The 14,870-nt window shown below is 48.9% G+C and overlaps 5 protein-coding genes across 5 annotated transcripts; 3 read left to right on the forward strand and 2 right to left on the reverse strand.

Moving 5' to 3' along the window:
- Nucleotides 1-49: 49 nt before the first annotated feature.
- On the forward strand, nucleotides 50-1,905 carry BJ212DRAFT_1449661 (dynein light intermediate chain-domain-containing protein; the record flags this gene model as incomplete). Its single annotated transcript, XM_041338730.1, has 5 exons — nucleotides 50-302; nucleotides 353-598; nucleotides 650-937; nucleotides 986-1,350; nucleotides 1,405-1,905. 5 exons carry the CDS (start codon nucleotides 50-52, stop codon nucleotides 1,903-1,905), a joined length of 1,653 nt encoding a protein of 550 aa, XP_041187117.1.
- Nucleotides 1,906-2,002: 97 nt separating this feature from the next.
- Nucleotides 2,003-3,552, forward strand: BJ212DRAFT_1570923 (uncharacterized protein; the record flags this gene model as incomplete). The annotated part of the gene is made up of 6 exons (XM_041342056.1): nucleotides 2,003-2,156; nucleotides 2,212-2,262; nucleotides 2,321-2,444; nucleotides 2,494-2,605; nucleotides 2,637-3,122; nucleotides 3,149-3,552. Exons 1-6 carry the CDS (start codon nucleotides 2,146-2,148, stop codon nucleotides 3,550-3,552), a joined length of 1,188 nt encoding a protein of 395 aa, XP_041187118.1. The 5' UTR covers nucleotides 2,003-2,145.
- A 257-nt stretch (nucleotides 3,553-3,809) lies between these two features.
- BJ212DRAFT_1486499 (hepatocellular carcinoma-associated antigen 59-domain-containing protein) lies at nucleotides 3,810-4,958 on the forward strand (the record flags this gene model as incomplete). The annotated part of the gene is made up of 7 exons (XM_041341128.1): nucleotides 3,810-3,916; nucleotides 3,969-4,127; nucleotides 4,180-4,272; nucleotides 4,328-4,525; nucleotides 4,577-4,686; nucleotides 4,739-4,872; nucleotides 4,923-4,958. The coding sequence occupies 7 exons, from the start codon at nucleotides 3,810-3,812 to the stop codon at nucleotides 4,956-4,958; spliced, it is 837 nt and encodes a 278-aa protein (XP_041187119.1).
- Nucleotides 4,959-5,070: 112 nt separating this feature from the next.
- BJ212DRAFT_1590891 (peptidase S8/S53 domain-containing protein) lies at nucleotides 5,071-7,456 on the reverse strand. The gene is made up of 10 exons (XM_041342500.1): nucleotides 6,974-7,456; nucleotides 6,484-6,916; nucleotides 6,259-6,431; nucleotides 5,928-6,205; nucleotides 5,801-5,876; nucleotides 5,662-5,747; nucleotides 5,593-5,602; nucleotides 5,292-5,542; nucleotides 5,214-5,235; nucleotides 5,071-5,159 (listed from the first exon to the last, which is right to left on the reverse strand). Exons 1-10 carry the CDS (start codon nucleotides 7,400-7,402, stop codon nucleotides 5,124-5,126), a joined length of 1,794 nt encoding a protein of 597 aa, XP_041187120.1. The 5' UTR covers nucleotides 7,403-7,456; the 3' UTR covers nucleotides 5,071-5,123.
- A 2,433-nt stretch (nucleotides 7,457-9,889) lies between these two features.
- Nucleotides 9,890-12,188, reverse strand: BJ212DRAFT_1486501 (peptidase S8/S53 domain-containing protein; the record flags this gene model as incomplete). Its single annotated transcript, XM_041341129.1, has 10 exons — nucleotides 9,890-9,951; nucleotides 10,010-10,031; nucleotides 10,088-10,339; nucleotides 10,390-10,399; nucleotides 10,455-10,540; nucleotides 10,598-10,673; nucleotides 10,723-10,994; nucleotides 11,050-11,222; nucleotides 11,276-11,708; nucleotides 11,766-12,188. The coding sequence occupies 10 exons, from the start codon at nucleotides 12,186-12,188 to the stop codon at nucleotides 9,890-9,892; spliced, it is 1,809 nt and encodes a 602-aa protein (XP_041187121.1).
- Between the last annotated feature and the right edge of the window lie 2,682 nt (nucleotides 12,189-14,870).

Consider the following 14,870-nt stretch of genomic DNA (forward strand, 5'->3'; position numbering starts at 1 on the left):
CATAGGTACTCTCAAGTACTCGAACTCGCCAAGAAGTACAACGAAGATCATGGAGGGATCTCGCCCAGCGACACCAGAAGCACCTCCAGAAAACCTATGGTCGTCAATATTGGACTCAGTTTCCTCTTCACGGTCAATCCCTTCCAAGCAAGTTCTGCTTCTAGGTCCTTCTTCGTCTGGCAAGTCCGTGCTTGCCTCAGCATTGCTACAGAAACCGGTTTCTGAAGAGAGCAAAGACGAGACACGGTCAGATTTCGCTCTTGGATATGATTGGGCCGATATAAGAGATGACGGCGACGAGGGTGTGCTTCCCAATTTTTATGTATATGAAGCATGCTAATGCCGCGGCAAGACACTTTGGCGCGTCTATCGGTGTACACAGTACCTTCAGATGCAATAGCTTACACTTCTTTGATACCACACTTTCTTCCTCCTCGGGTATCGTTGCCTCACACCCTTGTAATGGTTGTTTTGGATTGGACGCGCCCTTGGACATTTGTAGATAATCTTCAGACGTGGCTCAAGTGGGTAGAGATGTGGGCGAAGGGTGATGGATCCCGGGATCTCGACATCGTTCGCGAAGAGAATCACGAAAGACGTATGCTCATTTGATTGAGACAATCCGATAGCTGACATTATTATCCTACAGTGCAACATCATTTACAGCATTATACTGAACCCTCCGTCGATGCAGTCCCTGCCACCTCTAATATTTCCTCAAATACAGTCCTACCGCTCGGCCCTGGCACGCTGACTCATAATTCTGCTGGTGTGCCAATTATTGTTGTCTGCACCAAATCAGACCTAATAGACGAGGGAAATGATCTCGTGGGTGCCAGCAGTTCCGGCATGGGTGGCATGGTAAAAGGTAAAGGTGGTGAGTGGGAGGAACGCACAGATGGCGTGATGCAGGTTCTCCGAACGATTTGTTTAAAATGTAAGTTTTTCTGTAAATTATCGTGATTACCTCATTACATTGCTCTAGATGGAGCATCGTTATTTTATACTACGCAGCAACCTAGCACGTTACAGGTGCTGAGGCAATATGTCCTACACCTCTTATTTATCCCCCTGGCACCGTCCCCCATGGCATCGGGATCCGAGGCTCCGGCTCCCCTGCGCAATCCATTCGTCTTTCATTATAAGCCAAATACATTAGACCGCGATCGCATCGTCGTTCCTGCTGGTTGGGATAGTTGGGGCAAGATTAGCGTCCTTCGAGAAGGGTTTGAGGCGAAGGTTTGGGGCGAAGCTTGGGAAGCAGACCTTGATGCCGACGTGGTGGAGTCCGAGGATCATTCAGGTGCAAGAAAAATGTATAAGATGCTAGTACCTGATCAAGGCGCAAAGGTGAAATATGTTATTCTGGTAATCTGGCACAATGACCTCATTTTTTTCATGCAGCCACCCCCTTTACCTCCGTTTAATGACCCCATGGCAGAGCAGGCATTCCTCGCGAAGCATTATGACGAAAACGCCAAAAAGCCAGACCGGGATCCCCGTGGCGCTTTCCGAAATCCCACGGATACGGCTGCAGCCGGTATTGTTGGGCCATTGGGGAGCAGCAGTTTCAATCTTCCAACCGTTGAGCGTGCCCTCAGCGAGATGGAGGCTGGAATGGGAATGGCCAGCTCACTCAATGCCAGCACGACCGCCGATGGAGCGCGCAGATCGCAAAGAGCTGCAACGGGAGCAAACGTGACCACCCACGTCGGACGACCACCAAGCTCACCGACCATCGGAACTTCGCCTAGTTCTACTGGAGGACAAACTCAACATGAAGTTTTGCAAAACTTCTTCCAAAGTTTGCTCAGTTCACGGGATCGCGGTGGCGCCAGCGCAACAGCTAAGAGCATGAGCCCAAAAACAAATGGCAATACTAGTGGCACAGACGATACGAGCTGATTGCATTTCTTCTGGTGTACTTTAGACTTGTATCATACAATTTTGGGGAGGCAGTGGACACATTATTGTTGTGTGTTTTCGGAGAACAAACAAATGACCAAACAAAAGCGACCGTCACCTTAAGACCTAACCTCATCAGCAGGGCAGCCGAAATTTGCCACAGCAAAGTTCGGCCCTAACTAGTTTCGTCTCGCTAACTTGTCAGCCTCGTTGTAACCGCGTTTCCCCTAACACCACAATATGGGCAGATGGTGCGTTCATTTAATCAGTTCAAGTCTATCTAATCACGCATGTACCGGCGTGTAGGACAGCCGAATATTATGACGAAGTGTTCAGTGCAAAAATGAGGAGCTTGGTGTATGGGTGTCCTCTTTCTACATAACTTCTCGCTAAGGAGACCTCTACCTTGCTACAGCTCCGGAGCAATCAAGCGCCATAGGCTTGAGAAAACTGAACCCACGATAAGCTATGAGCATTTTGTAGAGGACTTGGACGGTGGTGACTCGTTTACCACTTCGTTGATTGAGATTCTGGTCAAGGTGTGCTTTCTTACGCACACCCTTTGGTGACTTCTCACCTTAGCTACAGGAAGTAGCAGACCGACACCATCGCCAGAATGCCACTGACCGTGGTCTTATTGGAGATCGCACCGCTAGAGCGCTGAAGAGGTTATCTAATCCAACCACTACCTACAGGGAACGTACTTGGCGAGACAGGTGGTCGAAGAGCAGTGGACCTTTCAGACTACTTGTCGCGACCTCCGGATGAACTCGAGATGGACGAAGAGGCCGATGAGCTTGAGTCACTAGAGCAGTATGGCCTCGTGCCACTCGAGGGCACACGCACGAACACTGAGTTGTATGAGGCATACCGGCATCGTCCACAGCCGAATGCTTCAACAACAGCCTACCACGCGTTCTCTCCTGCTTTTTACAGCGTACCTGCACCGCCTCCGGCTCCTGCGCCAGACTCCCCCAGTGATAGGGTACTTCCTCCTCTACTTGATTCACCCCCTGCTCCACGGCTCGGTGGCTTGACACTTCCATCAGCGAGTGGCCTGCTCCATACCTCACTGAGTCGACAGCCCTCCATTCGCCGTCCTGTCAGAAGCAGGACAGCAGATTTCAGTGACTTCAGCGCACGGCGTCGAAATTCTTCACGACATCTAGCTGATGAAGAGGGCCCATCGAGATTCGATTCGTCTAGCGCATTCCCTGGTCCACATGTCAGTGCACCCAGGGAGGATTCCGACCCCCTTCATCTGGACCGCCGGGCCAAGCCAGGCGGTTTTTCCCTTTCCGCTCACGACGCTTCGAAGTCATTCCCACACCTCGACCTGTCCCCAGCACGGGTGAAGACTGGCTCTTCCCACCAGCCCCGTGGTCATCATCCCCATCAGACCGCACTGCGTCCTTGGCACCCGATAGCCAAGTTGGTGAAGAGCGCTCCCAGGCGCCTCGGCTCCGGCGAGGCGGCCTTAGAGCACCAGAATCTATGCTCTCACGACACATTTCGCCGGCCACCAATGCGGAGCTGGCACTGAGGGTATCAGAGGATATGGCTGCTATTGAGAGCGCGGAAGCCGAACGTCCAGAGCAGACACGATCTGTATCGGAAGAGATATTACAATCTATTGGTGGACCATAGACTCGCAAGAGATGTTATCTATTCCTGTCGGCAGGATATTTGTATTATTTTTACTTTTACACCTACACCTTGCATATGTTCGTAGCACATGCTAGCAAAACAGAACCCCCTTTAGACGGATCATACTGAATTCGTTGAATCACAAACCTGCCACGTCTAAAGCGTGCCCGGATCTTACTTAGATCTGCATGCATCGCATTCGAACACTAGTCATGTGAATCGGGATTGTAGCCAAACAAGATCCATTCCGAACATCCATGATCAAGAGACGCAACAGACCACAGCCACGGGTACGAGAAGCATCGCCAGACACAGAGCAACCTTCAGAGCTAGAGGAAGACGAGGATGAAGACAAATCACTCCCGTACGTTATAACCCAAGAGCCAGTCCAATTCAGAGAATTAAAACACAAATAGCATCTCGGAGCTCATCGAGCTCAGGAAGCTCAGGAAGTCCAGACAAGGAATTGATGTTTCAAAGCTATCAAAAGGCGATGTCAAGAAGAGGAAGCGCAAAACTGCAGAGGATGGACAAGAGGCCGAGGGCGGTCTGAGAGCTGGTGCGAGAGTGGATGAGTGCGTAAACATGATACTCTGGTGTTCGTAGTTCCGCTCACTCTGAACACAGCGAAGAAGCCAGTACAGATGCGAAAGCAAGGCGAGCCGTCCGAACGAGCAACTTCACGCAGCAGACCAACGTTTTGGATGTTGACAAACACATGTGAGTGCGGTCTCTCTCTCTCAACTTCTATTCGGGGGTTCTGACGTGGATGTAGGATGGCATACATTGAAGAGAATCTAAAGATTCGCAGCCGCCCCTCAGACCCATCCGAGTCTAAGCCTGGGACAAGCGCTCAAGATGAATTTTCTCTTTCCGAGCGGTGGAAAGGAGAGAAGAAAGCTGCAGATGAAGGCAATGTTACCAACAGCATGGCCATGCTAACCGCCATTCCCGAAGTTGATCTCGGCATGGAGTAGGGTTTCTTCCATTCTAATCCATCTGCTTTGGCTGACTTATGAGATAGCGCACGATTGAAAAATATTGAAGAAACTGAGAAGGCGAAACGACAAGTTGCTGAGGTCCGCAAAGAACGCAAGCGACCTAATGATGAGGAGCATCTCGTTGCAACTCGATGTTCGTTGTCTCTAGCTTGTTGTTGTAAAATCACTATTGACAGACTACTCAGTCTATCGGCCGCATCTCAAGCAGAAGTCAGACGCAGAAATCATGCGAGATGCCAAACTCGAAGCAATGGGTTTACCACCTCAAGAAGACAGAAGACCTCGCGGTGAACGTCCGCAAATGGCGACCGACGAAGTGGTATGGAGACTTTGATCTATTTGTCATAATGATTTACTCATGTCTCTCAGGTGATGGAGCGCTTCAAGAAAAGAATGCGCAGGTGAACTACTATTTCTTTCCTGCGAATGATCTCTTGCTTTGTTTTCAGCGTCACCTGGTCGCCTCGAATTGCTCGGTCTCTGGAGTACCTCTTGCTCATTGTTAGGACTCGCGGACAAATATACACCTTAGATCCTGTCTATTCCTCTACATGGCCAAGACCAAATCCTTCAACTTTTCGAAGTTGGGTGTACCGTATCCAGTGACTGCAGTGATTATCAGCGTACATACATGTAATTTTGCAGCATCCATGAACTCACCAGGATCCCATCCAACCGTGGCCTGCGTACAGTCATCACATCAGTCGCCGAGGGTCGTAGAACGTGGATACGACATACATTGAAGCCCTCAGTCTGACATCCTGGGTTGGAACCCCGGTGACATCATTCAACGCTGTGTAGCCCGTGGAATACAAGAAAGGGTTCAAGAAACCAAGAGGAGACTTTCCGGCAGAAAGACGTGCATCGTTCAGCATCGAAACGAACGCAGTGAACGTAGGCGCAGCGCAGGATGTACCAGCAACTAGTGTTTCCTGGCCTTGGTAAATTATCAAGAAGTTTACTGCTTGTGATGACACGTCGGGGTATGCCTAGGGAAATATTTTTCACAAAACTTCCGCAAGTTGAGGGGTCAACTTACGCGTCCCGTGCTGGAGATGAGGAGTCAATTGAAATGAATATATACGTTTGCCAGCTCGTGATGACTTACGAGTTATAGAGACCTTTGTAGGTGCCGGGAGCGAGCGTTGCCAAATATGCTAAGACAGCATCATCCTGGTACGAAGGACGACAGAACTAGTGTGAACATGATCAGTCAGGAGGTGTTACGGAAGGCAGAAACCACAAACATAGTTACTAAATCCACCACCGGAAAAGTTTGCTGCAGTCTCGGGAATGTTGATAGTTCCACCGACAGCAGTTACACTTTAAGTAGCAATTGATGATTTTGGCTCAGTGCTCATTCAGACGACTTACTACGGGCACGAAGGAGGGAACATAGGCAAGAACATCGGGGTCTTAAGACCATCATTAGAATAACACTGGTGCTCGAGAGGTTTGTCTGGATAGGCAACACCGTCACCCACACCCCCATCGCCAGACGAGAATATCACTGAGACACCACGAACACCGAGTGCTGCCATGCCATTGCAAACACGAGTTGCGTAAGACCGCGGGACGGATTGCTCGTCGTCACTATAACTTGTGGAGATCGATTGAGGGATTGTATCCTGCGAAAGGACATATTCAAGCCACTGAATATCTTAATTGTCAAAATTGAATTGCAACCGCAACCGCTCGAACGCACGTATGAATATGGCTCGTTTTCATCACTCTCCTCCAACAAATCAGGGTCAAAAGGAGGCTCGCCGCCGGTGGAGTAGAACGTTCCGGGTGTGGGCCAAGTGAGCCCAAAGCCAAACTGAGTGTCAAGGTTGGCCTCTTCGCCTGCTGCTTCATAGGTCTGGTTGTTCTCACCACCTGCGAAACACAACAATAAGGCATCGCCGACAGTAACTCAATCTCGACATACCATTAACGGACACGAAGGTGTAGTTTGAGCCATAAGCAGATGGGTTCTGAAGCTGGTAGAATTGCTGAAGGTCCATGTTATTGGCAGATTGGTTAAGATAAGCAGTGATACCAAGAACATTGCCGTTCGTGGCAGACGTGTTATAATCCACCGCGTTATATAACTGTCTCAAGCACGAAATGGTGATCGTGGTGTTGCACCTCGCATCAACCTGGTTGCCTGCAGGCCCTGTGATCGTCGAGCCAGATGGGCTCGAATCCGCAGGTTGCACATGATTAGTCCAGTGCAGCGTGCTCTTGAACACCTTGAAACGAGCAAACATGGTAGTGGGCTGAATGAGATCGACGTGGTCGTGCAAGATCTCAGGGAGACTGTAGCTCATGGTTCGGATGACGCTCTCTCCAGTCTGAGCGTGCTTGTAAACATGATATTCCTAGACATTCATTTAGCAATTAATGCAGATCTTCGCAAATGCCATCCACTTGCTCACAGTAGTCAGCATCTCTTCTGCGAGACCGACAGGGACACGGATAGTAACCCAATCGTTTGCAGATGAACGGATAACATCTTCTTCTGCCAGACCGTGTAAGGCCAGCCATTCGCTGACAATGCCCAGAGTCTCAGGGTGGGGAGCCATGAGTGCTTCGGTCTCCTGCTTCGACAGGTGCGCGCCATAACGTGCGTGGCTTGGGTCACTTACTTCCCAGAGGTGTTGCTCAAGTGCCGGGAACTTGGGCTGAGGCAGAGCAATCTTGAGCTCAAGCATGTGATGCTTTGGTGCAGGAGCATGCTTGTACCACCCACTAGGTGGACCATGGATACTCTCTTTCACCTTTTGCTGGAAACCCTTGAAAGGTATTGCACTAGCCAGGACAGCTGCGAAGGGGAGACTAAGCAGAGCGAGTCTCGTCGTCAGCATGGCAACAGTAGGAAAAGGTTTCAACGCTCACGAGCCAGTCGAAGCTTGCGTCGTTAATTTATATCCGAGAACAATAAGGCGATCACGTCAAGCAATCTGTTTACACATTAAATCGGCTCTACACGCACTTAAAACTGCTTATTACGTTAGTGGACTTCGTTGACGCAAGTGTTCTAGTACTTACCGTAGTTGACTACTTCATGACACAGAAGTGACCAAAGCTAAATGCATCAGGCGTCAAGATCGCTGTAGCGATATGGACCATACGGCGGGTATGAGCACCTACACTGATAAATCCATCATGGTCTAGTATGTGAATATAGAAAATGCAGATAAGGTGCACATAATTATTAAAGTCCTCCATTCATCAGGAATTCCGTATGTGTAATACGGACCGTAATGGGAGAGTCACATCGCAAATTCGATTACCGGCAATTCTGGATGTATTCCTTTCTTCTGATATGGACCCCTGATGGCCGCGCCGCTCGTGGTAGCTGCAGTCTGGACCAAAGCCACCTCATGGCACGTCCTTGTGATTCGAATTTCGCAACATTAATGCCACTGCAGTAAGCCTCAGTCTGAATATTGTTTAAGTCTGCTCACAGAAACTTGGCAGACTCACGATCTGTCCCCTCCAACACGCCTATACCCATCTGCAATGCAATGCAAAAAAGTGAAATCGTGATGGGACAAGGCGTAATGCCAACCGTCTGATATCAAGACTGAAAGGCGGTATTAATGATAGTTCGTCGCTGCATCTGTCGACCTCGGCAGCGAAATGATGAATCAACCAAGGTGCCAGTGGCATAATAAGTGGTACTGATCGAACTTGCCGAATGAAAGACCTGTCAGCGTGACAGACAGCGTTGCCACATAAACAAATACGAAGAACTGGAACAATGCAAGGCACTGTGAGTTGCGGGTCTCTATATTTCAAACTGCAAGTGCTGTCAGAAAGTGAGAACGTCCGGGAAATGAACAGTTTTATGGCAAGTATGTCTGAGTCTGGGGGCCGACATGGACGCTTCCCGACGGAGTCCCGCCCTATCAATTATATGCGCTCGCCACCCTCATACTTACCATCCAATTTACCCGTGCTTGAAGTCCGGCGTGTAGTACAGGAGCCTCAGGACAAATTGAGGGCATTTTCGTGGCGGCCAAAATTTCCCTTGGGAAGCCCCATGTTTAGTAAGGGAGTGACAACGATATTGTGATCAACAGGATACATTCCCCAGTAGTTCTAGGTTCGAGGCTGACGGTGTCGACTGACAGTTGATGAATAAAACTCCGACTAAAGCTAGCCGAGTGGCTTGCGCCAAGTCTTGGGAGTGTGCCAGCAGCTTGACTCTGTTTATTACTACAGAATAAAGACAGTCGTTCCTTTTCAATTAGTAGGGACCAAGACATTCCCCACAGCCTGCAGGTACTCGTGCAAGTGTGTTGGTCTAGGGCCAAGTTGCCCCTTGACCGACACTAGACTGTTTACAACTCTGGCCCAGTGACTTTCACTCGGGTGGCTTGCTTCCCAGAGGTGTCACTCGAGCTACGCGAACTTGGGTCAATTGAGGAAGAGCGATATTGTGTTTGAACACTGACATGTGGTGTTTGGATGCGGGAGCATACTTGTATTACCGCGGAATGGACCATGGAAGGTCTTTTATCTTTTTGTGGTAACCCCTGAAGGGTGGATGGAGATAAAGCTGATTAATGAACATCATCGTGATTAATATTGTCAGGGAGAGACTTCAACGCTCACCGACTAGAACTTAATAAAATTGCGAATGTGACCTGCTTCGGTTTGATTCAGCTCTGTAGACGGACAGCAGACCTCGCCGTTACTGAATTTACGCCACAAGCTATTACTAGTAGATCTTTTCCATGATAATCACGTCTGTTCGATAACTCGAGCAACCAAATTAAGCTTTGAATTTTGTATCTGGCGCCAGGCTTCAAGATCAATGGATGTATCACCCGTGATGTAGTGAGAGATGGGGTGCACTGCTACTACTAGTGCACCCCCTAGCAGTTTCATAGAACCGTAATATTGGTCTTCGGCCGATGAGAATGCGGCTACATAGCGACGGTCTAGTGGATTCTCCTGATGTTGTATAGTAGACAGTGGCATGGTGGACATTGTAAGGCAGATCACGCCAGCGGGCGCGTTCAGCTGAGCCTGCTGTAAGTACCAAATAGGAGCCTGCGTCAATAATGCTAGAGTATCTCAGGTTGTTGGTACGTTTAGCACATGGGGCGATACTGACTTGAGTAGATCGCAGTGCTGGAACGCGCGGACATATCGGAATGTGGGATCAGACACTCTGATGGGCCTCGTCAATTCTATACTTAGGAATACCTCAAGAAGCGGATGCGGAGGTGAAAAATTAAAACAATATCGCTTTGCTAGTGCGAATGACCTTAAAGGCCTGAAGGAATATATGCGATGTATCGTAGATCCTGTCTACCAAAATGGATTTCGCGCGTATATGTTTAAGGCATGGCCAAGACCAAGGCCTTCAATTTCTCGAAGTTAGGTGTGCCGTATCCAGTGACTACAGGTATGATCAGCATGTAGACATCTCATAACTTCGTTTGCCTTCATGAACTCACCAGGATCCCATCCAACAGTGGCCTGCATACAGGTATCACATTAGTAATGTAACTCGAAGGCGTGCAAACATGACCCACATTGAAGCCTGGAGTCCCACATCCAGGGTTGCTCCCATCGGTGATATCGTTTAATGCATTATAGCCAGTGGAATATAAAAATGGATTCAAAAAGCCAAGAGGAGCCTTTTGAGCATTGATGCGTGCGTCGTTCAGCATGGACACAAATGCGGCAAAGGCGGGCGAAGCACAGGATGTACCACCGATCGGACTCGCCTGGCCTCTATAAATGATAGAGAAGTTTTCCGATTGTGCTGCCACGTCAGGAAATGCCTACGAATACGGTTACCGTAAGATTTTTGCAAGTTGAAGAGTTAACGTACACGTCCGGTGCTGGAGATGGAGAGTCAATTGTGCATAGTGCGTTCGCCACTTTGTGGCGACTTACCAGTTATAGAGACCTTCGTAGGTGCCGGGGGCAAGCATTGCTAAGTACGCAGAGACAGCAGACTCCTGGTACGCAGGACGAGCAAACTTATACAATCGTAATGTATGGGTCAGAAGGTTGTATGTAGGGCAGAGGTTGCTCACATAGTTGCTGAATCCGCCACTAGAGAAGGGCGCTGCAGTCTCTGGGATGTTGGTAGTACCACCAACGGCAGTCACGCTTTGGTCCAAATTGGCCGCTATTCTGCCCGATTAGAGAGATCACTTACTATGGGCAGGAAGCGGGGAACATCGGCAGGAATTTTGTAACGTTGCGCCCATCATTGGATTTACATTTCTGACCACTGGCAGGGTTGCCATTACCAACACCAACACCACCATCACCAGAGGAGAACAACAAAGAGACCCCACGAGCACCGAGAGACGCCATGCCAGCGCAAACGCGGACCGCGTAGGTGTACGGGACAGTTTGCTCATCATCACCGTAACTGGTAGAGATTGTCTGGGGTATATCATCCTGTGAAAGTAAGTAGTCAAGCCACTGAAGATCGTAGTCATTAATGCATAAAACTGCAATCGTGATGGCCTGAACGCACGTGTGTGTATGGTTCATTTGTATTATTCGGCGACGCCAGGGAGGGGATGAAAGGGGGCTCGCCACCAGTCGTGTAGAACGTTCCGGGAGTGGGCCATACGAGTCCAAAACCAAACTGAGTGTCAAGGTTGGCTTCTCCACCTGCTGCCGCATAACTCTGATTGTTCTTTCCGCCTAAGAAGCAAATGAACAACATAACTTTCCACGAAGCCCGGACTGCAACCTACCATGAATGGAAACCAAAGTGTAATTTGAACCGTAGGCAGAAGGATTTTGGGCCTGGTAGAATTGCTGAAGGTCCTTATTGTTGGCATACTGGGCAAGATAACCGGTGATACCCAGTTTGTTGCAGTTCGTGGCAGTTGTTGTATAGTCCTCTGCATTATACAACTGCCTCAAGCAAGAAAGGGTGATCGTGGAGTTGCAGCTCGCATCGACGGGATTGCCTGCAGGCCCTGTGATTGTTTCGCCCGGCGGGTATGAGACCGCAGATTGCGCCTGGTTGGCCCAGTGCAGTGTACTCTTAAACGCCTTGAAACGAGCGAACATAGTCGTAGGCTGAATAAGATCAGCATGACGGTGCAAGATGTCAGGGAGACTGTAGCTCGTAGTCCGGACGATGCTCTCTCCGGTCTCAGCATGCTCGTAAACATGGTAAGTCTAGACATCGACTAGTCAATGAACCGTAATCTCCGAAGGTATCATTCCCTTGCTCACAGTATCCAGCATCTCTTCTGCGAGACCGACCGGGACACGAATAGTAACCCAATCGCGTGCAGATGAACGGACAACATCTTCTTCTGCCAGACCGTGTAAGGCCAACCATTCGCTGACAATGTCCAGAGTCTCAGGGTGGGGAGCCATGAGTGCTTCGGTCTCCTGCTTCGACAAGTACGCCCCGTAACGTGCGTGGCTTGGATCACTTACTTCCCAAAGGTGCTGCTCAAGTTCCGGGAACTTGGGCTGGGGAAGAGCAATCTTGAGCTCAAGCATGTGGTGCTTTGGTGCAGGAGCATGCTTGTACCACCCGTGGGGCGGACCGTGGATGCTCTCTTTCACCTTTTGCTTGCAGCCCTTGAAGGGTACAGTGCTAGCGAGAGCAGCCGCGAAGGGGAGCACAAGCAGAGTGACGAACTTCATCGTCGGTGCACAACACGAAGGCTGATACTCACGAGAAATTCTCGATTTCATTCATCTTTGTAGAACCTTACATATGAAGAAATCGGCCTTGACCAAGACAACGGAGTACGTATTGGATACGTGGCCGGTCGCCCTCCAGCGTCCACCGTCGCTGAGCTGGCAAACGAAGCTTCGTTTACGTGTCGACGAACCTGAAACACCATGCTTGGCCCACACAAGCCCGATCATCCGACACAGCAACATGCGCGTCACCGCCGTAATAGCGTGGGCACTCAGGCTTAGGCTAATCTCGGAGAACTACACCATTGCAATTTGCAACAGTGCAACTTCAAGTTGAATGCCATATGCATATGTAGTAGAACATGTTGGGATGGACCGACCCTTGATTAAAAGTTATGATCCTCTACCAGCACACAAAAGACAGGATTCCGGAATTTCCTATATCCATGGCTACAACAAAAGTTCTTGGGCCGCGCTCTTCGCGTGTGGAGCAGTCATAAACCACCTGTATCACTTGGCATGATTGACATCATGATCGTATGGGTACTGTGTGTGCTGATCGTGACTCCCAGGACTGTATAGTATGAAGTCCTCCGGGCAATAAAGGCGGCTCGTTGCCCCAAGTGTTGTTGCCAGAGTTGTTGGTTTGAATGAACCAAGTTAAATTTATATGACATGAATGAAACATACGCGAGAAACATAGCTTACGGAATGTCTAGACCTCGAACTACTCTCGTAATATCCACCAGGGTGAGAGCCAACGTGATCAAAATTGAGGTGACTGGAAGTACGATCTAATGTAGACTACGCGGCATCAACCTGAATGATGCCATTCGTCTAAGTGACTTGCTGCACGACCTCACTCACAACTGAACTGTTACCACACTTTTGTGCACTAGTAACAACTTCCACTGCACACTCGCTAGGCCCGCCTTCCGAGCCCATGCAACAACACACATTCCAGTGCCTCTCCCAAAAAGAAGACCGCTACGATTAACTAGCTATTCGAAGATTATTTGAGACAATTATAAATGACAGGATATCAAGAGGACATACCATCAATCGCCCACTTCTCTACTTCACTCGATTCAATCTGCAGGGTCGATGCGACCTCTGAATACGCCAGGTCATGCTCAAACGTGCGCAAAACCCAGTGACGCGAACGACAGAAGACTCGAGTGTGTAATATCATTGAATCATAATGAACCGACCCACCATATTTTCGAAATAGTGGATGGCTTTCGAACCATGAATGGAATTCTGGTAGACCACTATTCAAAAACACCTGCAGAAGCGAGAAAAGCTCATGATCTTTTATTGCGATAACAGCATCCAACTTGAACAACGGATCCAAGTCAAACAAGGAGGGTAGGCGCAATGCTGAAGGCTATGGCATCGATAACTGCGGACTGACCTGAGGCGAAAAGGATGGTAAATTGGTAATGAAGAAACGTGGGAAAGCGTGTAATGATGAACAGTTTCCCCAGTGTATGAATCAAATGTCAACGTTTCAACCACAGCCTGCATCAGTCAAATGGAATGTGTTAAGACTGGCCAGACTTTAATACATCAGCAGTGGACATAAGGCCTAGGAACTGACTGTGCTCTTCGCCAGAGATATCCCATTCTTGCAGGCACTGCTCGACATCTTTTCTGGATACACGTAAGGTCTCGAGCTCTCCATTTGCAGCGGCGACCTGTCCGGTAGTAACGCGGTGCAAATAGGTGGGCTGATTTACGAGGAGTAATATTGAACAAATTTGATATGCTATTTAAGAACTGAATGAGCACAGTCTGCATAAAGGGGCTCGAAGCGTAGTACTTACACACGGTACCTCGCTGATGGATGCTCAGAAGGTAATGAAGCGAGAACACCCAAGATTGAGGGGGCGTGATGTTTAATTTCTGGTGAGTTGGTCGGCCATGGTGTCAGAAGGTGAGGTTGAAGTAACCCTTAATTTCTGCATGTCGAAATCAGATCTAATTTACTGCAGAGAATGGTGGGGATCCCCGGACGCACCTTGTTCTGATCCATCGCCTAAACTTTTTGTCTAATCCAGCACTAAGGTCAATCATGTGTTCCGTCTTCTTTCCTGATCCTTTTCAATGGGGTTAGCTGGGGTTAGCTCCTTCATCTGGCTCATAGCAATATATCAGAAAGGTTGCGAAGCAGTAGCACTTTCATCCTTTACTTCGTAATTTCTCATCACTTCGTTTCTGCGTTACATCGATCGCATACTTCGCGTCGTGAAATTGCATACGTTAAACGCATCGCAGCGCATAATCGAATTATCGCATGCATATTGCGACTCGGTGAGTCTTTGTTTGGGCAAAGTTTGCTACACACCAGACATCTCCCGTATAGGATGGTGTTCTCGGCTCCTGGCTGACCTGGCCGGTAAGGGTATCGAACGGGCTTTTCGAAATATGTGACCGATGTGGAAGGTATCACTTGTGGCGAGGGTGCTGCGAATGCATATATATCCCGCGCTGTACTAGTACGAGCATCCTGTGTGGATCAATTGATGCATTATTCGGTTGTCATGAGGTGACGGTGGTTATTGAATATTTGCAGTTTGAACGGTGATTACATAAATTGATTGCTTGTACCTTGAAGTGATGCAATTCCAGGAACCGAAAATTTTCGGACGAGTAGAACACAACCAAATTTATCAGAGTCTA

Source organism: Suillus subaureus (assembly GCF_016647635.1).
Source record: "Suillus subaureus strain MN1 chromosome Unknown BJ212scaffold_55, whole genome shotgun sequence".
NCBI classification, from domain to species: domain Eukaryota; kingdom Fungi; phylum Basidiomycota; class Agaricomycetes; order Boletales; family Suillaceae; genus Suillus; species Suillus subaureus.